Raw genomic sequence first — 22,428 nt, 5'->3', positions numbered from 1 at the left:
GGGGTCCGTGCGTCAGCAGGGGCAAGGCCATGGACTAGGGAGAGCTTGCCACCCCCATGGGAGATGGCGAGACCACCCACCAGGGCTCGTCCGCCTCTCTGCCCCGGCACCAGCTTCCTGGTTTCTCAAGGTGGTGTGAGCTTATTTTAGTTCAAATCCCAAACAGCAACATTTCGATAGGAGGGGGCACAGCAGACTATTTTCTTCTGCAGCGTCCCTGGGAAGCCCTTTAAAATGCCCTGATGGGGGCTCCCCTGGTGGCGCAGTGGTTGAGAATCTGCCTGCCAGTGCAGGGGACATGGGTTCGACCCCTGGTCCGGGAAGATCCCACATGCCGAGGAGCAGCTAAGCCTGTGCACCACAACTACTGAGCCTACGCTCTAGAGCCCGTGAGCCACAACTACTGAGCCCATGAGCCACAACTACTGAAGCCCGCGCACCTAGAGCCCATGAGCCACAACTACTGAAGCCCACGCGCCTAGAGCCCGAGCTCTGCAACAAGAGAAGCCACTGCAATGAGAAGCCCGCGCACAGCAATGAGTAGCCCCTCTCGCCGCAACTAGAAAAAGCCCCGCATGCAGCAATGAAGACCTGACACAGCCATAAATAAATAAATAAATTTAATTAAATAAAATAAATAAAATGCCCTTATGTTCCAACTAAGTGGCCACACAGCTCTGCTCCAATGGCCATATCAACAGCACTGAGGAAGGAAAGGTGGGCCTGGCAGTGGGCAGTTCAGAGGCTGTCAAGGGCAGGATGGTGGGCTGACATCCACATTCCCACGGGTCTGAATATGCTCAACATTGCAAAAGAAACAAAAATGCAGATTTTACCTAGTCTTCAACACGAGATAAAACACTCACCAATTTGTTCTTAAAACCTGTAACTGATGTGAGGTTGGGGCCGGCGATGGGAGGAACCCTTCATTTTTACATTTGAGGCACAGTTTTTCAAAACCATATGGCAATGGGAGAAGTTAGTTCAGCCAACTCACAGAAAGATTTCATAAAAAGAACCTTTGTCTTTTGCCAAAATGTTTCATATTATCAAGGTAATACAAACTAGCATTTAATACCTGCGTTAATGTCCTGCTGTCAGTTTTGGTGGGTGTTTTACTGTTAACTTTCTACTGATTCACCTCTTCCTTATCAGTGAGGCCCACAGTTATCAGAGCCAAGGACAGCATGGATATGAAGAACATTTGAAGCGTGACCATCAAGAAGGCTTCTCTTATTAGGGAGATGCTGTCTGGAGTTTACATTATGTTGGTAATTACAGATTTAAGACCCCTTCATAAGCCCCCAGAGTGACATGGCAGGGGCACTGAGGGTCATTTGGTCCAAGTTACCAAGGTGAGGTTTCCACAGACAGGTTTTGGGAAATGAAGGACTGGGCAAAAAAAAAACCTTGCCAAGTCTTGCCTGGGCATTTGGAATGTAAATCCATGTCATGTTTTCATGTGTTCTTTGGCCCGAGGTCCACTCAGCTTTGCCCACACCTGTCTCCGTTAGTAATATTAACAATTTATTCCTTTCTAACATATTACTAAGCATCTTCTTTGCATGTTTACATACTTGCCTCCATTTTGAATATTCTTTCTGGGAGACCTGCCACTAAACCTCCAGCCTTACAGAGGAGATAATCAGTCTGAGATATTTTGCCTCAGAAAACCCCTTCCATGCCTTTCTCTAAGCACCCTTTCCAAATTTTGCAGGATGTTTAGGCCTCCTAAGAGAATCTTACTGGAATTAGTAAAGAGAATGACAGGTTGTGTAGCCCAACCCCCGTGCATTCCAACCAGGCCACCTGAAAATGTGAACTTGGTATATTTCCTATCAACGGTTCATTTCATGACCCCACAAAGGATGCACGGAGCTGCCAGCTCTGCTACACTTCAGGGCATAATCCAGTAAAAAGAAAAGAAAGAAAAAGAGCAACTGCATTCATGTTCTGGCCTGTCCACAAGGCCTCCTTTTAATTTTCTAGCTCCTTTCTCAAGACAGTTCAAAACAGCAAAAGGACTTAATAAGATACACTGGGGTCAGGAAGGTCATATAGCTCATTTTTACCCCACCTCTGCCAGAGAGGATGGTGTGAGGGTCAGAACTTCGCAAACATATCTCTCTCTTAATCACCTCTTCCCTCACAATGCATCCTGGAGGGGGAGATGGTATTTTAAATTTTTTATTGGGAAGGATGTCATCAGAGGAAGACAGTGCGGGCAATTTGTCAAGAATGGCTGCCACGAAGAGGAGAAGAAAAAGAAAAAACCTACACACAACATGAACAAAAGCCAAATAATCAAATGGCAAAACCTTAAAGTCCTTCCTGTCACAGGACTAATGCCCTGCCTCCTTCTGTCCTGCTGAATTTCTAGACAAAACTGGGCAAACACAAAGCAAAACTCAAAGTAAAACAGGCCCATTCAAAACATCAAGTGAAGAAACATTTTGTTGTTCTTGTTGCTTTGTTGCCCTTCCTATCTCTAAGGAGGCCCACCTTGTAGAGTGCATCTTCCCTTTCTCATTTTCCATCAAACGATCAGCCAGCCTGGTCAGACCCCTCAGGTCTGGACCCAGAAACCCTCTATTCCCACCACTCACACGACTAAATAGGCAAACCTGTGGTCCTGGGCTACATCTGGGGAGAAATGTATCCTTCTGGCTAAGTAAGAACTCACAGAGCCATGGGAAGGGTATGACAGCAGGTCTTTCTTCATCACAGAAATTATGACTTAGGCTAAACGTTATTAGGACGACTTCCACTCCTATTTCTACTTTGCATGACAAGGTCAGAACAGCTCCCGGTTGGGAGGGCACCGTCAGGAAACCCACTGCCGTGGCTTTTGGGACTGAGCCTTCCATGGGCCTCCCAAGGAGACACACTAAGCCTGGGTGTGAGTGTGGTACCCTCCTTCCAAATCACAAAGATACATGCAAATATGGCACACACATGAAAGACAAACAACATCATTTTACATAATGCCTAAGTACTGAGTTTGAAATAAGTTAAGTTTATCTGATTTCCCAATAGGGCTTAAATTACTGAGGAGCACAGAGGGGTAGAGAAACAATCTATAACTCATATTTACACCATCAGATTGTCCAGAATGCTTTCTGATTGTGGATCAGAATGAATGAATTACACAAATTCCATATCATTATCACAGACTCTCTTCCCTCCAACTAATCTTCACATTCATTCATTTTGTCAGTGCTTGAGGTCTGACACGACCTGCCCCGTTCACCTCTCGCACCTCACCTGTGGACACTACCCCACACTAAGCCCAGGCAGCCGTACTGACGGCTGGGCTCCTTGAAAGCACCATGTTCTCCCTCCCCGATGTTGCCCCACCTTGCATTGACTGGCACACACTCATTTACCCCTCACGTTGAAGTTTAGACATCCCTTCTAGTGGGAAGCTTTCTTGCCTATCCCTTGTGCTATCTTCTTAATCATTCATATTCTAACTTCCTTATGCTTTTGTAACCTCTAGACTTTAAACTCCAAGAGGGCAGGGACCTGGTCTGTTTTCTTCACAAATTCTTCCCCAGTGGCCATGGCTTATAAAATAGGTCCTTAATATTTCCCAGATGAATGAATCTGAATGGGAATTATTTGGCAAAGAAGATACCTTCCCCCATAAGGTCTCACTGTTTTAAGATGCCAAAAACCAACCAGAGGGGCGTCCCTGGTGGCGCAGTGGTTGAGAATCTGCCTGCCAATGCAGGGGACGCGGGTTCGAGCCCTGGTCTGGGAAGATCCCACATGCCGCGGAGCATCTAAGCCTGTGAGCCACAACTACGGAAGCCCGCGCGCCTAGAGCCGGTGCTCCGCAACAAGAGAGGCCACCGCAATGAGAAGCCCTCGCACCACAACGAAGAGTAGCCCCCCCCCACCGCCCCGCTCACCGCAAGTAGAGAAAGGCCGTGAGCAAACGAAGACCCAATGCAGCCAAAAATAAATAGATAAATAAATTAAAAAAAAAAAAAACCAACCAGAATTTTTCTGATCTCCAGTCAGATATTTCATCTCTTTTAGCAATGAAACTGTGCCCATTTTATAACCTTTCCTTTCACTCATTCTTCTATCTGATACAGGATTCTTTCTTAGGCTTTGGTTTGCCATCTTCCCTGAAAGGCAAATTCAAAACCTTTTTCTTTCGCGCCCTTTTGTTCCATGGAGATCCCTGTAAGCCCTGTAGGTAACAGATCCCATGAACCTAGGAACCTATTCTGACCTGGCATACACCTGCCCAGTGACAGCACTGCCCACAGGTTACCACTCCCTGGAGGGCAGATTTGTTGCCATGGAGAGACCGGGGCTGGTAAGGAAAACCAAGCCAGCTTGGAGAGATTTTAAAAAGTGTTGGGTGCCTTTTCACTCATACCTGTCAGATGACTTCGCAAAGCTTTATGAAAATAATTACAGTAGAGAAAATCAACAGGAGAATGTTGCTAACAAGTAGGATATAAAACGCAGATTAAAACTAAAAGCTCAACAGGAAAAAAAATGTATTCAAATTCAAATAAAAGAATCTTGTTTGCAGTACCATCAATTCCTTTGTGCCTGAGAAAAATTATACAATTCTAGAAAGAGAAAGAATGTCTAGCTTTAATTTTTTCCTGAAGGAATTTTTTGTTGTTGTTGTGAAATATATGAAACGTATAAGTATAGCAACAAACATAGAATAACAACAACAAATACCAGTAGTGCTTACTATATACCAGGCACTTCACTTTATATATAAGGATGAGGTCAGGACTACTGGAACCCCCATTTTACAGATGAGGAATCTGAGGCACGGAGAGGTTAAGAAACCTCCCCAAGGTCACAAAGGTCACTAAGTCTAGAAGGGACAGAACCAGGATTTAACCTCAGGCAGTCTGGCTAGATCCACACTGTTGACCACTAGACTACACTGCCTCTCATAGCTAACATACAAACAAATGAAAAAGATATACAGTTATAAATAACATGAACAATCATATACCTACCATGTAGCTAAAGGAACAGAACATTACCAGTAAATATCTTAGAAGTTCACTATGGGCCTCTCCACAAGCACACATCCCCCTCTGCCACCTCTCTTCCCAAGGAAACCATTATCCAAATTTTGGGTTAATTCTCTTGCTTTTTGTTATAATTTTAATATCTGTATCCCTAAGTGATATACTGTTAGCTTTCTACTTTATGTAAATAGAATCATAGTATGTGTATTCTTCTATGACTGGCTTATTAAACTCAACATTATGTCTTTCAGATTCTTCTCTGTTAAAGATCACAGCTTTGGTTCATTCTCATTTGAGGACTGTGAATTATTCTATTATTTGTTTATCCATCCTATGGTTGGACATGCAGGTTGCTTCCAATTTTTATAATAAAAACAATTGTGTGGATATCTTTTTGTATAAATTGAATTACACCAGCACCAGAATAAAAAAACACCTGGGTTGTTTGTTAAAACACAGATCCCTGGGTCCTACCGTTGGAGTTTTATTTGGTAGATCTGGGGTTGAGCCTGAAGACTTGTATTTCTAGCAAGTTCTCAGACGATGCTGATGCCATGTGACCCAAAGACCACACTTTCAGAACCACTGCTCCAGGGTACAGACCCAAGAGTGGAGCTTCTGGGTTATAAGATATGCATATGCCAAGCTGTCTTCAGAGTCTTCCTACAAATTCACAAATCCGTCTGCAGTTGTTCTACATGTTTTTAATTATTTCTACTCCTCTGACTGTTGAAGTTTTTTTCATATATTTATTGGCCATTAATTTTCTTCTGCGTGATGACTGTTTGGTACTTGCTCATTTTTCTGTTGGGTTATTTGTGTTGTCTTTATTGATCTGTGACAGTTCATTATATTTTATGGGTATGAATCCCTCTTTGGTTATACAAATTGCAAAGATCTTCTCCCAGTTCACACGTTGCCATTTTATTCTCTTTATGCTGTCCTTTGAAGAACTAAAGTTGGTAATCCTAACGTAGTCAAGGTTATCAATCTTTTCTTGTTTGTGCTTTCTGTATCTTGTTTAAGAAATCCTTCTCTAAGATCATAAAGATAGTCTCCTATACTATTTCCTAAAAGTTCTATTTACTTTTCCCTTCACAGTTAAGTCTTAACTTGCCTGGACTTGATTTTAGTGTATGGTGTGAGGGAAGGATCCATTTTTAATTTTTCTGCACCATCTTAATTGTTCTGATTTTGTACTAATATCTAGAAGGGTAAGACCCATACAGAAATGTCACAAACATTCTTGGCATTTTGTTCTTCCATATATATCTCAGAATCAGCTTATGAAGTTCCATGAATACTTCACTGGAATTTTGGTTATAATTCTACTCACTCTAAAGATAAATTTAGGAAAAATTAATATTTTAACAATGTTCCTATTAAAGAATATGTATAGGTTCATTATTGCCACATCTGTTATTACTGTTTTTTATTGCTAATATTATTTATTTGCTGGATCCCCTTGTTTTTGATTAGTCTTAAGGGAAATTTAGCTACTTTGTTAGTTTTCTTTTTAATTTGCTTTTTTTGGAGAAATTATATTTTGTGGTAAAATACACATAACATAAAAACTCACATTTTCACCATTTTAAAGTGTACAGTTCTGTGGCATTGAGTACATTCACATTGTTGTATAACTACTACCACCATTTATCTCCAGAACTTTCTCCCCTTCCCAAACTGAAATGCTATAACCATTAAACACCAACTCCCTATCCCCCTGGCCCGGCGCCTGGTAACCACCATTCTACTTTCTGTCCCTATGAATTTGACGACTCTAGGGACCTCACGTAAGTGGAATCATACAGTGTTTGTCCTCCTCTCACTGGCTTATTTCACTGAGCATAATGTCTTCAAGGTCCATCCATTTTGTAGCATGTGTGAGAATTTCATTCCTTTTTAAGACTGATTAATATTCCATTGTATTATATACCACATTTTGTTTATCCCATTTAATCTGTTGATGGACACTTGGGTTGCTTCCACCTTTTTGCTACTGTGAATAATGCTGCTATGAACATGGGTGTACAAGTACCTATTTGAGCCCCTGCTTTCACTCATTTTGGGGTACATACCCAGAAGTAGAATTGATGGATATAATTATATGTTTAATCACCATATTGTTTTCCACAGAAGCTGTACCGTTTTACATTCTCACCAGTAATGCACAAGACGTTCCAATTTCTCCACATTCTCACCAACACTTGTTTTTTTCTCTTCGTTTGTTTGTTTTTAAATAGCCAACATAATGGGTGTGAGGTAGTATGTCAGAGTGGTTTGATTTGCATTTTCCTAATGTGTTAGTTGTTTTAAAGAAACAAATTTTGGCTTTACTGTTTATTTTTATTATATATTTGTTCTCTTTTTTGTTATCTTTAATTTTTCCTTCCATTACTTTTCCTGGGTTTATTCTGTTGTTTTTAATTCTTAATCTAGATGCTGTTGTTGAAATAAGGACCGCAGACCTAAATTTTTAAATTAGGACAGTGGTTTACTAACAGCCTATATGCAGGAAAAGAGCACACAGCACAAGTAGACAGCTCCACTCCTGTGGCCCCTCAGAACTGTGAAGTTATAAGAATTCTTGTGTACATGTTTATAGGAATAATATGGGCGGAATTAGCCCAGTAGCACAAAGCAGCCTTCTAGATCTTATTCTGAGAAATACCTTTCTCTGTGGTTAAGGGGCTCTTTTTCTTTTTCTGTGGTCAGGAGCCTGGAGCTTGTGGGCAGGGTCCTTGTGATCTGGGGAACTGGGAGGTTGAGAGGGTTGGAAAAAGTTCCTTTATGATATGGAAGGAATATAGTCACTTCTGGCAGTTCAGGGATGAGTAGAGCTTTTCACCTATGCATAGCTCATTAAATTAGGGGGGGAAAAGGGCTCAAAATTCAGCCTTTAAAGTCTTGATATGTAGTATTCTTATTATTTAGGCCCTGGTAATTTCTAATTTTTATTACAATTTTTTGATTTATAAGCTGTTTAGAAGTTTGGCTTTTAATTCTATGTGGGCTTGACTAGTTTGAAAATTATACTTTCAATTATTTTATTCGTTTTCTTAGCTATTTAAACACATTTAAAGTCTAAAGTTAAACACTTTTAACCTCTTTTCAAGTAGAACCATAGCATACTTTAGCTGATTAGTATCCCCACTGGCCAATTTATTATGCTGTTTTTATTCAGTATTTTATCATTTTTTAACCACATATTAGACATTCTTATTGTAGTTTTTATATAGTTAGTGTATGTTTAAGTATACCTATTTACTAATAGCTTAATAATCCATCTTACTTCTCAATCTTCCGTCTGGGATCATTTCCTTTTCTTATCTGAGGACATCCTATAGAATCTTCTTCAGAGGAGGCTGGGTGGCAGTAAAATTTCTCAGTTTTGTTCTGCCTCAAAATGCTTTTACTTCATCCTCTTTATTGATATCTTTACTGTATATAAAAATTCTAAAAATTGAGAGCTGCTTTTCTTAGCCAACTGAACATATAACTCCACTGTCTTGGCTTCTACTGTTATTTCTGAAAAGTCAGCTATCACTGTAAATGCTAGTCTTATGTATCTGTTTTGTCTTCCTGGCTGCTTTTAGTATCTTTTTTGTTTAAATTCTTCAGTTTCATTATCAAATATCTACTTAAAATTATCTCTTTATTTCTTCTGCTTGAGATCTGTCGGGCTTTCTGGATCTTAGGTTTAATATCATTCAACAATTCTGGATTGGAACTTGTTTTTTTTCTTCCCGTTTTCTATAGTATTTCCTTTTGCAATTCTTTTTACAGCATCTTAGTTATCTTCCTAGGCTCAATCTCATTTCATACTTTCCCTCTCTTTGTCTCTTTGAGCCATATTCTGGATTGTTCAGATCAGTTTTTCAGTTCATCAGTGTACTCTTCAACTGTCTCCAATCTGTTAAATCCATTGAATCTGTAGTTCCTATTTTTATATTTTTCATCTCCAGAAGTCCCATTTCTTTATTTTAAAAATCTACACAGTCATTTATAGTCTTTTATCCTTATGCATGATTTCAATGCTTTTAAAAACATTTCTGAAACATGTTAAAATATTTATTTATATTTTTTGGCTGATAAATCCAATAATATTTACAGGTCCAACTCTGCTGTCTATTGTTTCTGCTGGTTTTCACTCACGGTGACTTATTTCCTTGTGTTCTAAGTGAAAGGTGCCTTTCTCCAGAGGGGATTTCTGTTTAATGCTAAGTCACCTAGGGTTGTTTAGGATGTTTACATGGCCATCATGCTATAAGGAATCCCTACTTTAATCTTTCTCTCCTTTCCCAATGTTTCTTGAAAGAAACAGTTCCTCAACGGATGGAAATCAATGCTGGGAGCATTTGCTCTCATTCTTACCAGGAGGATCACAACTTGGATTATTCCCACTTTGTAGGATATGAAGTAAGAATGTGAGAAAGATACACTGCTGAAATATCTCACAAAACAAATTCTTTACCACTTGTATCTAGGTTTAACTTAAGGAGGATTTTTATTTGGCTGTGAAAGCACCTCTCATAAGAAATGTAGTCCCTTTTGCAGTCTGGTTACTAAACCGTCTATATCAGAATGAATGATGAAAAGTGCAAGATTAGTATTTATTTCAGCCACATGAAAGACCGCTTGAGGAACAACCCTCCAATCACAGAGACGCACAAACCTGTGAGGGTCATCTGGATCACAGTTAGGGAGAAACTGAGTGATCGCTTCTGCCACTTCTTCATTGGATAAAACATCCCAGAGTCCGTCAGTGGCCAAGATCAGCACATCGTCTGCTCCATGCTCGTATCTGGAGAGATCGTAGACTCTTACCTGAAATGAACAGCCAATACCCCTGCTTAAGAAGTTGGGAGCACATTATTCCCCCTAGCAGACTGGCTTCTGACTTCCCTTCCCTTTTCCTGCCCAGCCCAGTGGTTTTTAGGAGCGCGCTCTAAGGCACTTGGGTTGCAGCAAGCTTTGTGGCCCAGGGGTAGCCTCCTTTGAAGACTTGCTGTACAGACATATCGGGCCCCAAACACAACTGTGAATGAGCCCAATAAGTTAACAGTCGACAAGGAAGAAATTAACTGAAAATGTAATGCCTGAAATGTGGCTGGAACAATGACTCACAATAGATACAGCGGTAGCTAGAAGAGCAGCCGGTAGCTAGAAGAGCTGCCTTCCTTCCTTTGCACATCCATCCCACAGATATTTATTAAGGGCCTGCTCTGTGCCGGGTGCTCTAAGTATAAAGATAAACAGCAGATTTCCCTGCTTCGGAGCTCTCAGTCTGCGGGGGAGATAAGGCCAGTCTAGGATCCAAGGCAGCTACTCTGCGTGTATTGGTTTAGGACTAAGGAGATACACTTCATTTCATGTACTCACTTGATACCTTTTGGCTTACCTGCTCTGAGGCCCAGGGGCTGGACTTATCTCATGCAACGATGGGGCTCTGATACTACACGCAGGTTTGAGGAGCCTCAGTCAAGCCTAAATCACAAAGGACACACGCCAAGTCTGAATCTCCTAAGTGTGTCTCGACAGACTTTAAGTCTGTCCTCACCTCTAGTACCTGGAATGACTTGGCTATTTGGACATCCCCCTCAACTCTTGGAAAAGAACATAGTGACCTTAGCAAAAAGAATAATAATAAAAATCAAGGCTTACTTGCATTAGGCCACAACTCCATGTTCCCCCTACTCGGGCAGGATGGGAGGGAGAGGAGTTTGGGATTTCATTGCTATTCCCTACTAATCTGACGGGACCAGCCCCTGCCTACACCACTTCATGAGCTGAGGACAAAGGCAGGTCAATTTCATCAATCTTCCAGCTCTTTCAACCCCACCTCATTATCCTGTTTTCTAAAAACAAGTCTGAGTGAAAGGTGTAGGCCAGGGGAAGGGAGGGGAAGGGAAAGAAAGGGAAGGGAGGGGAGGGAAGGCGGATGGAGTGTAGGCAGCTGTTCCCGGGTCCCATCACACACAACCACTGTCAGGTCATCTCAGATCTCGAGAGAATAAAATTCCAAGAGGCCTGCAGACGTTCCCATCCACATCTTCAAAAGCCAAGCCTCCTATGTTTCAGGAAGGTCTGCCCAGGCCAGTGACGCCCTGCCTGCCACAGGGCTGGTCCTATGGACGAACAGCCCACACCCAGCAGCAGAAAACAACAAAATGCCCCACACTTGCCCACAGAGTCTTTGGAAAATGAACTCAAATGAAAAACAGCCTTTGTGGCCGGTGAACAAGACGGCAACAATTAGCTAATGGCGCAGCGCATGGACCGCACTCAGGAGAAGAGCACTCGGGGGAAGACTGGACTGGCTTTTAACATCTTCCTCTCAAAAGGCAGGGGAAGTTTACCTTCTAGACGAGGCACGGCGCCCTATGAGACCAAATTAAAGAAAACAGGAGGCGGGAATCTTAAGTTTACAACAGACTGGGAAGTCCCAAATGCCAGAATTTTGTCTTCAGGCTGCTGAACTCATGTGGTTCGATTTTTACTCTAGCGGCAACCGGATCCCCTCTGCTTTACCTTCTGTGGTCCCTGGGTGTCTTAGAGCAGGTGCTTCTGAAATGCTGATGTGCACAGGAATCAGCCCGGGACCCTACTAAAAGGGAGATTCCAATTCACTTCTGGGGTGGGGCCTGAGAGCCTGCATTTCTAACTTGCTCGCACGTGATGCTGCTGGTTCCTGGACCACACTGACTACTGAGGCCGCGGAGGAGTCCTACTGGTCTGTAACAAGGAATCCAAGGGCTCAGTGGCCTCTGTGATGCCTGTGTAGACTACCCCCTAGGGGAGGCTATGGCGAGGATAGCAAACGTCACCCCTGGGCTCCTAATTTCAAGTCCTGTGTCACCGTGTTGTTACTTCCAGCGTGCAATAACTTTGCTTACGAGAGACTGCTCGCTTCTTATTGGGGTAGATCTACAATAAATTTCTGTGATACTTTGAGCTCCACAGGAGAGAAAATGTTTCTTATAAAGGGAGGTAGGGAGATGTGGATGTCAGGTGCTTGTAGCACCTTATGCTTCTAGCGAACTAGGAGATGCCACCTGCCCTGCAGCTCCTTTTAAAAGAGAGGTTTCTAAGGTCGAAGATAAACATCTGTTTCATTTCAGGACCTGCCCTGTGTGTACGGTGCCGAAATCTCTTCAAGTGCTTTCTGCAGCCCCCAAAGCGTGGAGATTTGAGTTGTTTTAAGCTGAAGCTGTCCTATTCAAATGGAAATCTGGCCCACAAAATGGGTGTGGGTTGATAAATAGCAACATGTTATAAAATGTTCCTCTTCACTTCCATCAATAAATTGAATCCTTCCCTAATTCCACTATTCACATTTCCACACACAACTCTCTAATGCAGTTTCCTTAGCCAACATGAAAATCCCTTTCAGTACCATTCTCCAAGCAATTTTTATGTAAATAATAAAAAGCTAGTCTCAACCCTACTCCCTGAGGCACTCCCCAATTAACATCCTTTTAGGTTTTTTTTTTTTTTTTTTTTTTACTGCTACCCTTTGTTTCCTGCCCTTTAGCCAGTTTCCAAAGGACTTTGCCAACTTTCCACTTACAACTCGTGTCTTATACATTAACCTGTGATGCAGAACATTTTGTGCAAACGCTCTCGGAAAAGCCGGACTGCCGTGCAAGACATCCAACTGCACGCTCATCCTCCCCAGCGGCTAGGGCTTCAAAGGATTCCAGTGGGCTCTGGAGACCCGACCTTCCCTCCCCAAAGCTGTTGCAGGGCCTCCTCAATCAGACCACACTCGCCTCCCCGGACCTCCCTGTTCCATTCCTCAAATAGCTTCTTAATGTTCCGGGAAGCTTCACATCAAAAATAACGGGCTCTGTGGCTCCCCAGGACTCAGACATGAGGAAGACAGTGTCTGGGAGGAGAGAGATACGATCTGCAAAGGCCTTTGTGGGAAGGGGCTCTGGAGAACACGGGCAGGGTCCTACTGGCTCCTTCCCGCGTGCCCATCTGCCAAGAAAGGCCATGGGCATCCTGAGACTCCTGCTGTTTCTCAGAGCAACAGAATTTGAGCCGTGGAGAGATGAGGCCGGGGTGGATCCATCTGCCCTCCCGGACCCTTCACGACGTGTTTATTGAGCACTTACTATGTGCCAACAGCTGTGAACAAAAGTGACAAAGTCCTCACAACTTCTAAACTAGGTGCAATAGACACACAAATAAATTACAATGCCAGAAGACGACAGGTGCTTGAAGAAAAGTCAGGCAGGTAAGGAGAGCGACAAAAGAGCCATTTTAGAAGATGTGGTTAAGGCGGGCGTCTCTGGGAAGACACCATGTGAACAGAGATCTGAACCGGTGAGGTGACTTTCCACAGGTCCCTTGCTGTGCCTCCCTTTCCTTCCTTTTGGGGACCTGCCACTCCTCCGGATTAAGAGGATGTGGACACAGTGTCAGACTGGTGGTGAAGAAGAGAGGCTGAGGGGGACACAGTGCCACCCTCCGCTGCCAGAGTAACCCTGAGGAAGACCTGAGGATTTCCCTTTCTTTTCGCTGGTCCTCTGCAGACACAATCCCTTTCATGTTCACTAGCACAGTACTCACCTGTTTGTACCAGTCTGGGTTCACTTGTCTGTCTCTTCCACATGAGTAGTTATTCTCAAACTTTAAGGTGTTTAAGAATCACTTGGGGTGCTAATTAAGATTCCGGGACCCACCTTTAAAGATTCTGATTGTGTAGATCTGAGCCCAGGCATCAGCCTATGTAAACAAGGGTAATTCCAATGCAAGTGATGGGGGAACCTCACCTTGAAAACATGGTCTTAGGCAACAAGCTCCCCTGGGGCGGTCTGAGTTGTCCTATTTGTTTCTGCCCCCCAGCAGAGCACAGAGTCTAGCACTTGGAAACCACACAATAAACCACCAAGGGAAGCATTTCGCTTGCTGGACATTTACCCTTGTCCTGCTTCCAGCGAACACCCTGAGAGCTGGTCACCTTCTCTTCCCCCCAGACTAAACCTCCAGAGGCCAGAGATCCCATTTTGCACTTCTTCTGTGGGCCTCGCCGTAACTTTCATAGAGTAAACACCACTAGATCTTCAGGACATACTTGCTGAGACAAAGAATAAATGGGAAGAAAAGAGAAAGAAAAAGAATTCATATGAGATCCATTCCGAAGACCCCCTCACCTCGTGGTGACCCGACCGTTTTAGCTTGTAAACGCCGACGCTCCCTGGCAGTCACCAAACTGTGACGCGCTGAGATTTAACAGGAGTAGCAGACTCTTTCCTTTTCGTCCCCTATCCTCAGGGGAGCTGCTAATAAACAAAAAACACTCAGCGTTCAGGGGGCGGGGGGGACAGGAGGAAGTCTGGGGTCACCAAGGGTCGTGGCTAGTATGCCCCTGAATAAGCCAGGTGCTGACGGCTCTCACAGCTGCCCCCCAACGCTAGAGCACTTAGAGTCACCCTTACCGTGGTCACCGGGCCCCTGCTTTACGGGGGAGTGGGGACACACAACTCTTTAACGCGGTGCCTCCACTCAGCGCTCAGCTGGCTGCTGTTTCAGTGCCTGTCTAATATCTGTTCGCCCCTTTGCTCTGTTCCTGAGGAAATTTCAGTGGCCTGTGAGAGCTCATACTGCTGTAAGCTGACGCTGCTTCCTGAAGCCACTGTTTGAAAGAACCCATCAATGCTTCCATTTGCCAAGTCTTGGCGGCTCCTCTAGGATGTCCTCACGGCTCTCACATCTTTATCAGCTCAGCACATCCTCCAAACCCTTTTTCCCGTTTAAGTACTTGAGGTAGGACGAGGTGCTCCAGCAGCTCAGGCCCAGCTGTGTGCAGGAGCAGAACCCCCCCCGCCTGGGTTATTAGGAGCCCTCACTTCGGGTCTCTGCTTCTAACCAGCCTTGGGACTGGAGACGAGTCCTTTATTTCTTTAGCTCTCAATTTTCTCATCCCTGAAATCATTGTTAAAAAAATGGAAAAAAAAAGAAGACAAGAAAAATAAATATTATAACACCCACTCTACCTTTCTCACAAAGCTGTTACAAAAATCAAATGAGATAATGTGGAAGAGAACTACAAATTCTAACGCACAGCATGTTATTGTTTTATGGCTCTGATCTCAGGGCAATACACCTGAAAGTAAGCTAGTTGGTGGAAGGAGATGAGTTAAGGGTGAACCCAAGGGACCTGGTGTTCATTTCCTAAAGTCTCACTTAAAATGACAGTGATTGGGACTCTCAATCATGTTTTGGCAGAAAAGCCAGGTGGTCCCCAAGGTAAAGGCTGCCAGTAGGTGGTGGAAAGTAAGAAGAGTACAAACTCTTTTCCTCTCCACCCTCCGTGGCCAACTAACCCAAAAGCTCAACCTGCAGAATGTTGAACATAGCACTTGTGCCAGAAGAAAATAAAACTCTAGCATATTTCGTCACAGTCCAACAAACCGAGTGGATTATTTCAATACTGGCATGCTGGCAGGCCACCAAGATTGCACCCGAATTCTCTGTTGTGATTCTATCTACACTAGATGATGTCATGAAATACACACTGAATTTGGTGGCAGAAGACTTGGGTTTGACACCCACCTCTGCCCCTTAGTAGTTAGGCAAAACCACTTTGTTCATTCACATATTAAAATCTCTTGACAACCTGCCGGGAGTATGAGATGAAGACGTACTGATTTACCAGATGGGGAGCGTCAGGACGGAGGACTTTGGGCATCACGTACCTTACATGGAGAGGGAACTGCAGGGGCCAACGCCTGGGAATGAGAGAGCGGGCTGGTGTGCTAGGGTGGCTTTGCGTAGTTTGGCTTGGCTACAGTACTGGATTTCCACTGGGGAGTGGTAAGGGATGAGGCTTCTCAAATATCTTCAGTGTCTCCCTTTGTGAAATGAAAGGTTAGGATGATGTGGCCACTGGGGATGCTTACGGCTCTACCATCCCCGACTCTTTCATCGCAGGATGAGTTCGACCTGGATGGGATTGACCACGTGACCTCAGAGCGTCTGACTGCAAATGAATCAAGGGACATTAAAATATGACAAATATGTTGGCTGTTCCTCCTACCCCCAAAGGAGCTGGTTGTTTTGGCTGTGGGTATAATTTTCTATGTGATATTCTTGAGGTTTGGTGTTTTTCTTTTTTTTTTGGAGTCTACAGACAAAACAAACATTTGCCTTTTGAGGGTGGATACCATCTAACAACTGAAAAAGTTTCTAAACCAGCTAAGATATTAGGTAGTACATAAAGAGTCTAAAGTTGTACCCAGTGCCCGGCCGCGATAGCGTAAGGCTTTCATTTTCTCCACGCGAGGCCAGAACTTTACAACTTTGGGAGGTAAGCTACAGAGGAAGGAATTCCCTTACAGATGGGGGCACTCCTATCATCTACTCCTTTCTCTGGGATTCCAATGCCTTGTTCACCACAGAATCCAAGGCTCACTGAATGGATCAGTGAACAAATGGACTTGAATCCAGCTTGTTAGTCATTTGAGGATTACATTTGTGTTCATTAAAATGCCCGTTTGCAGAGATCGGGGTCAGAGGAAATCCCAGCCTGCGAGTGAAAGTACATGGGTGCCGTGTAGACAGAGTCATGTTAAATCCATTTAGGAGGCGGGGGAGGCAGATACAGAGTGACCGTCCATCCCTGTTTGCCTGAGATAGTTTGGGTTTGTGCTGCTTTCCCAGCATAACTGTTAACAGTGTCCCCACTGACTCTCAAAAATGTCCCGGTTGAGAGGGTAAGTTATCTGGTTTCCCGGCATGTAAATAATTAAATGACTACTGTTCTTTATTCTTGTAGCTGCTACTTCTGGCCCTTGGGACTGAACCTAATAACCACAGTGTGTTACTACTTCACAGGACTTGTTTCACAAAGGCAGGATTTTAGGGATCTCCAGTGAGCAGGAGAGCAAGTTACTGTGTATCTTGCCTTAGAAGAGGAGACCCAATCAGCCCTGGTAAGCTACGGGATACCTGTCATGTGGCAAAGTTAATCCCACTGCTTGCAAGCAGCCCAGGTCTCGGCAGACCTGTGAGCAAGCAGCGAGCGAGGTGTGTAGTAGCCCTAAACTACCAGCCTAGAACGGAGCCACAGGCATGGTGAGAAGGAATCATGCAATCTAGGACTAGAGCATGGATGACTTCAGGATTATTAAACTAAAGTTCCTGAAACACAGTGAAGAACAGCTTATGACAGTGCTATTCAAAGAGTGGTCTTTGGATCACCTGCTGCAGAAGTGTCTAAAAATGTGAAAATTTGCTAGGACCCCACCCTACACCTAGTGATTCAGATTTTCAGGAAGTGGATTCCAGGGGTTTGCATTCTTTAACAAACTCCTCAAACTATTCTTATATGAGGTAATACAATAAATTAACGCAAAAAAAAGAAAGATACTCACTTGAAACATTCAAGTGAAATTATTATTGTTCAGGAGAGAATCAGCAGGGAATAATCTCCAATGAGAAGGAATGTTTGACACAATATACAGGTTGGCTTCCCTTGTGTGACCACAAATTTCAAAAGCTAGACTTTCTGGTGTGTGTACAAGTAAATTTCAAATAGCTGGTTAGCAAATCTCAAGACAGTTCCTAATGGGAACCATCCATATGGATGACACACAGGTGCATCACGAGTGATTTTTTACAGCTAGACTGGAGAATTAGAGACGGAGATGGACAGGCTACGGCATGAAGTCTCTCCTGTATGTATAAGGTCAGATGGTACCAGAATCAACGAAAGCAGTTCTATACACTCTTAACATGTGATTGTTTTTCCCCCAGACATTTTCAAAGTGGTGGTGGTGATGGGAGGGGAGCATATACCCCCAAGGGGGCATCAACCCAACTGGGAAGCAGATGTATGAGATGCTGCAGACATGTGGCACTAGAGAAGAGAGTCAGAAAACTGCCCATAAAACTGAACTCATAGAACATAGAGGAAAGTGGTGGTTTTCAGGGGGGAGGGGGTGGGGAGAGAAATGGAGAGATGATGGTCAAAGGGCACAAACTTCCAGTTATAAGATGAATAAGTTCTGGGAATCCAAAGTACAGCATGGTGATTATAGTTAAATATAATGTGTATATACTGTATTATATACACACACACACACACATATACACACTATATATAATGTATACACATAATCTGTATGTAATACTGGGTTATATACCTGCAAGGTATACAGAAAAGGAATGGTAATTAGTGGTGTGATAGGGGTGTTAGCTAACACTACCGTGATAATCATTTTGCGATACAGCTGATCCTCGAACAACTAGGGGGTTAGGGGCGCTGACCCTCTGTGCAGCCGAAACTCTGCATATAAGTTATATAGTCAGCCTCTGTACGTGTGGTTCCTCTACATCTGTGGTTCAACCATACTCGGACTGTGTAGTACTGTAGTATTGGGTTGGCCAAAAAATTCATTTGGGTTTTTCCATAACATATGGGAAAAACCCATATATAAGTGGACCGTGCCATTCAAACTCATGTTGTTCAGGGGTCAGCTGTATGTAAGTATAACACATCAAAACACTGTACATCTTAAATTTATACGATCTCATATGTCAATTATATCTCAATAAGACTGGTTAAAAAAAAAAAGTGCCAAATACAACTGCTGTAAATTATCAAAGTATCTTTAGACAGAACTCATCATTTTCCCTTTGTACAGGGGGATCCAGGGTTTGTAAGGCCTGAAGTTTGTACAATTTGGGGAGCATTTTTTCCCCCAGCTTTACTGAGAAATAATTGACATACATCGCTGTATAAATTTCAGGCATACAGCATGACGGTTTGATTTATATATTGTGAAATGATTACCACGGTAGGTTCAGCTACCATCCATCTTCTCATATACATGCAATAAAAAGAGAAAACAGAAGAATAAAAGGAAAATGTTTTTTTCTTTGTGATGAGAACTCTTAGGATTTACTCTCTTAACAACTTTCCCGTATATTGTACAGCAGTACAATATATGGGAAACTGTAGTCATCACGCTGTACATTACATCCCTAGTAGTTATTTATCTTATAACTGGGAGTCTTACCTTTTGAGCACCTTCCCCTAATTCCCCTTTGTCCCCACCTCTGGTAGCTACAAGTCTGATCTCTTTGCGTTTTGGTTTTTTGTTGCTGTTTCCTGGGGGTTTTGTTTTTTGTTTTTGGTTCCACATATAAGTGAGATGATACAGTATTTGTCTTTCTGGGGAGCTCTCTTTAAGAAAAAGAACACAGAAATAATTATGAATACAAACTTAGATACGAATGTGAATGTTTATTAGGAATGAGAAGAGAAATTGCAACAGATTACTGGAACCATGGAAAATGAGGTCCCTTTCTTTTGAGAAATGATTGCAAGGAAATGATTCCTGATTGTAACCTTGCCTCTCCTCACCACACAGAACTGTCTACATTTCCCAGTAACAACCAGAACTCATTGAAGGCTGGTCTGAGTGAAGGACCCTGATACTTACATTTAATCAATTAGCATCATTGTAAATCTGCCTCTACACTGCAAACTAGGTTTCCTTTCTTAATTAACTAGGTAAATAACTAATGCATCAACTTATATTAGTTTGCACTGGAAAGATAGATGATTACCCTAACCCTCAAGATTTCACAGCAGGGAGGACACTGCTACAGGAAGGTGATGGTAGAAGGTCTCCAAAATGACCACCCTCGCTTCCTTCCCTCCCTGTACAAGCACGCTGCTCCTCCCATCAAGGGTGGATTCTAGTTCTCCTCTCCTCAGATATGGACCCGCCTTAGTGATTTCCTTAATCACCAGAATGTGGAAGAGGTGATGTTATGGGACTCCTGAAGCTAGGTCTTAAAAAGCTTTCTAGCTTCTGCCTCAGTCTCTCGAACCACTGCTCTTGGGATGTTTCCTCTCAGAATCCAGCTGCAGTAATGCCATGAGAAGCCAAAACCACATGGAGGGGCTGTGTGTAGCTGCCTCGGCTCAACACGCAGCTGACAGCCCACATCAACTGCCAACCATGTGAGAGAGCCGTTTTGGACGTGCAGCCCACCTAGCCTTCAGATGACTCCAGCCCCGACTGATATCCAACTGTGACCCCGTGAGAAGCACCCAGCTGAGCCCATTCAACCCGCAGAAGTATGAAAGGTAATAATAAATTCTCCCGTTAAGCCTCTAAGTTGTTTCGTAGTCAACAAAGGCACAAAGGCACTGTATTGCGATGGGCCCTCTCCCTACAGGATTGGTGACAAGGGACGTGGGACGGCGAGCCCGCTGGAGTTTTCTCCTTGGTCCCTACTTGTCCATAAGCAGCACCTGCCCCTCTGTTCCTGTCCTCCAGCAGGTAAATACCAGGAAAACCTCCCTTTGTGGGCTGGGGAGATGAGAGCCAGTCCAGGAGGCAAGTTTAATTTGAGGGCTGGAGGTGAGGAATAAAGAGTCCATTTTGGTCTTAGATCCAAACCGCGGTTTCCAGTCTAACTTTATCCTCGCTATAAAGTTATTTTCATCCCAGACTCCTGTGTCTGTTTTTTAAATTGGTTCAGAAAACTCGGAAAAAGGATAAAATTATTTTTCCTCCTCAGACCCCAACAAGCAACCTTCTTCCTTTCTCATAGGCTAGAAAGCAAAGTTGATTTTTAATTTTTTAAAAATTTCACCCTGCTTCATCCTCTAAAAATCGAGTGTGCCCTCGGTTCTTGTTACGTTGTTTTGTGAAATGCCTCTCCCATGTGCCTCCTTTTGGCCTTCCTGGTCCCCGCCCCAGCTCAAAGCCTCACTGCCACATGGTTTCACCTCTACGGTGGCCTCCCCGCCTGCACCCCCCTCCCTCTGCACCCCCCATCCACGTGCTGTCACAAGCTAAGCCTTCCACCGCCACACTCACTCATCATGCTGCTCCCCTTGCTGAAGACCTAATCTGCTGCCTCGGGTCTAGTTCTAGGCCCTCCATGATAATTCGCTTGATTATAGCCAATAGCCCTTCAAGCTAATCTTCCAAACTGATTCTGTTAGGCAAATTTTACTTCACCCCAGACTCACTACTGCTTCCTTCTTTTCCTTGTCCTACTTATCTTGTCCTTCTTCTTCAGATTAGATGGTGCTCTCTCCCTTCTCTGAATTCCCCTAGTCCCTTAGGAAGCAGGACTCACAGGGTTTATGGCTGACGATTCTCTGGCCTTCCAAGTGGCCAAAAATTCTAATTCCTTGAGGACATGTCCCCCACTGTGCTCCTCGATAAACACGATTGGACTCATGTTTACTCTCTGTGTAAACAGCCAGTGAGATTTTGTGGTCTTGATGGAATAGGAGCTACGAGCTAATGTTTATTATGCCAGATTCTGTTTTAAGTACTTTTTATATGTCATTTAACTTGTTCCTTGCGTTCCTGGGTATAACAACCCTGTTGTCCTCTTTTTACTGAGGAGGAAACTGAGATTTAGGTAAAGTAACTTTCTCAAGATCACCCAGCTAGTAAGTAAAGAGATAGAGCTTGAGCCCACGACTGATTACCAGGTCTGAGTTTCTAACCACAATATCACACTACCTCCTAAGGTATTTTTGAGGGGTCTAGGGAATTTTTTAATTCCTCCTCTACCACCCAAAGATAATTACTGTAACGTTTGAGAAAATTTCCTTCTCAAGACCTATATTTTTATATGTGTATATGTGTATACATAGGCACATAACTTTTTTACCTACTTATGATCAACTTTTTGTATATACAATCGTATTTTGTTTCATTTAATGTAGCCCAGCCATCTCCCCGTGTCACTGTGCACCAATATTGTTTTTTTATGAATTGGCCAGACTGCAGAAAGTACACAATACAGTAAAACATGCTCATTCCCAAAACGGGATTTTGGCTTGGGGCATGAAAAGCTACTGAGAATCAGAAGACCGTAAATGTTCAGAAGTCAACGTGAGATCTTAAATATTGTTCATGTTTTCATGGGAGACAACAGGGGAGTGTCAAACAAGATAGTCATTCTTCTCTGCACATGAAAGTGAATACTGGGAATCCCCTGTAAGTGCAAAGGCTTCCAGAAGCCAGTGGATAAGGAAGACTAATGTTTTTACTGACCATCTCTGACCATGTACCAGACCTTGTGCCACGCAATTCCATAGATGTTCTCATTTGTTTTTCCCAGCACCTTGTCAATCTAGGCATTTCCACCCCACCTGCAGGAAGGGGGAAAGCAGGCTGAAAGAACTTGTAGAGGTCACAGGTAATGCCGGTGCTAGGGAGGGAGTTCAGATACTGGAGCCTAAGGTCTTCCTTCTTTTAGAGAAGCCTGTTTCAGATGAAAGAAAAAAATAAAATCTAGATGAAGAGAACCCAGAATGACCTAAATGAGTGAGCTGGAGTCACAGAAAACAGCTGACAGGAATCCTGAACACCAAGGAGAGGAAAAATGAAGCCAAGAGAAAATCAGGCTCCTTGTGGTTCAG

The 22,428-nt window shown here is 43.4% G+C and overlaps 2 protein-coding genes across 8 annotated transcripts in view; one reads left to right on the top strand and one right to left on the bottom strand.

Annotated features, from left to right (window-relative positions):
- The window catches only part of PPM1H (protein phosphatase, Mg2+/Mn2+ dependent 1H), a 270,652-nt gene that overhangs the window by 14,070 nt on the left and 234,154 nt on the right, over positions 1-22,428 (bottom strand). For 2 of the 3 annotated variants that reach the window (XM_082422820.1, XM_082422819.1), the window contains one exon: positions 9,691-9,842. The exons of the other annotated variant lie outside the window; for it this stretch is intronic. In XM_082422820.1, the coding sequence (XP_082278946.1) occupies positions 9,691-9,842 (152 nt within the window). The remainder of the gene's footprint in view (positions 1-9,690; positions 9,843-22,428) is intronic. 3 annotated transcript variants of the gene reach the window in all.
- The window catches only part of MON2 (MON2 homolog, regulator of endosome-to-Golgi trafficking), a 204,650-nt gene that overhangs the window by 180,313 nt on the left and 1,909 nt on the right, over positions 1-22,428 (top strand). For 2 of the 5 annotated variants that reach the window (XM_082422677.1, XM_082422675.1), the window contains 2 exons: positions 16,860-16,957; positions 19,893-20,124. The exons of 1 other annotated variant lie outside the window; for it this stretch is intronic. The gene's annotated coding sequence lies outside the window, so the exon portion shown is untranslated. The remainder of the gene's footprint in view (positions 1-16,859; positions 16,958-19,892; positions 20,125-22,428) is intronic. 2 more of the 5 variants (XM_082422678.1, XM_082422676.1) reach the window with 2 other exon arrangements.

Source organism: Balaenoptera physalus (genome assembly GCF_965194825.1).
Source record: "Balaenoptera physalus genome assembly, chromosome: 13".
In the NCBI taxonomy this organism is placed as follows: Eukaryota; Metazoa; Chordata; class Mammalia; order Artiodactyla; family Balaenopteridae; genus Balaenoptera; species Balaenoptera physalus.
This window is presented reverse-complemented; position numbering and strand designations above follow the sequence as displayed.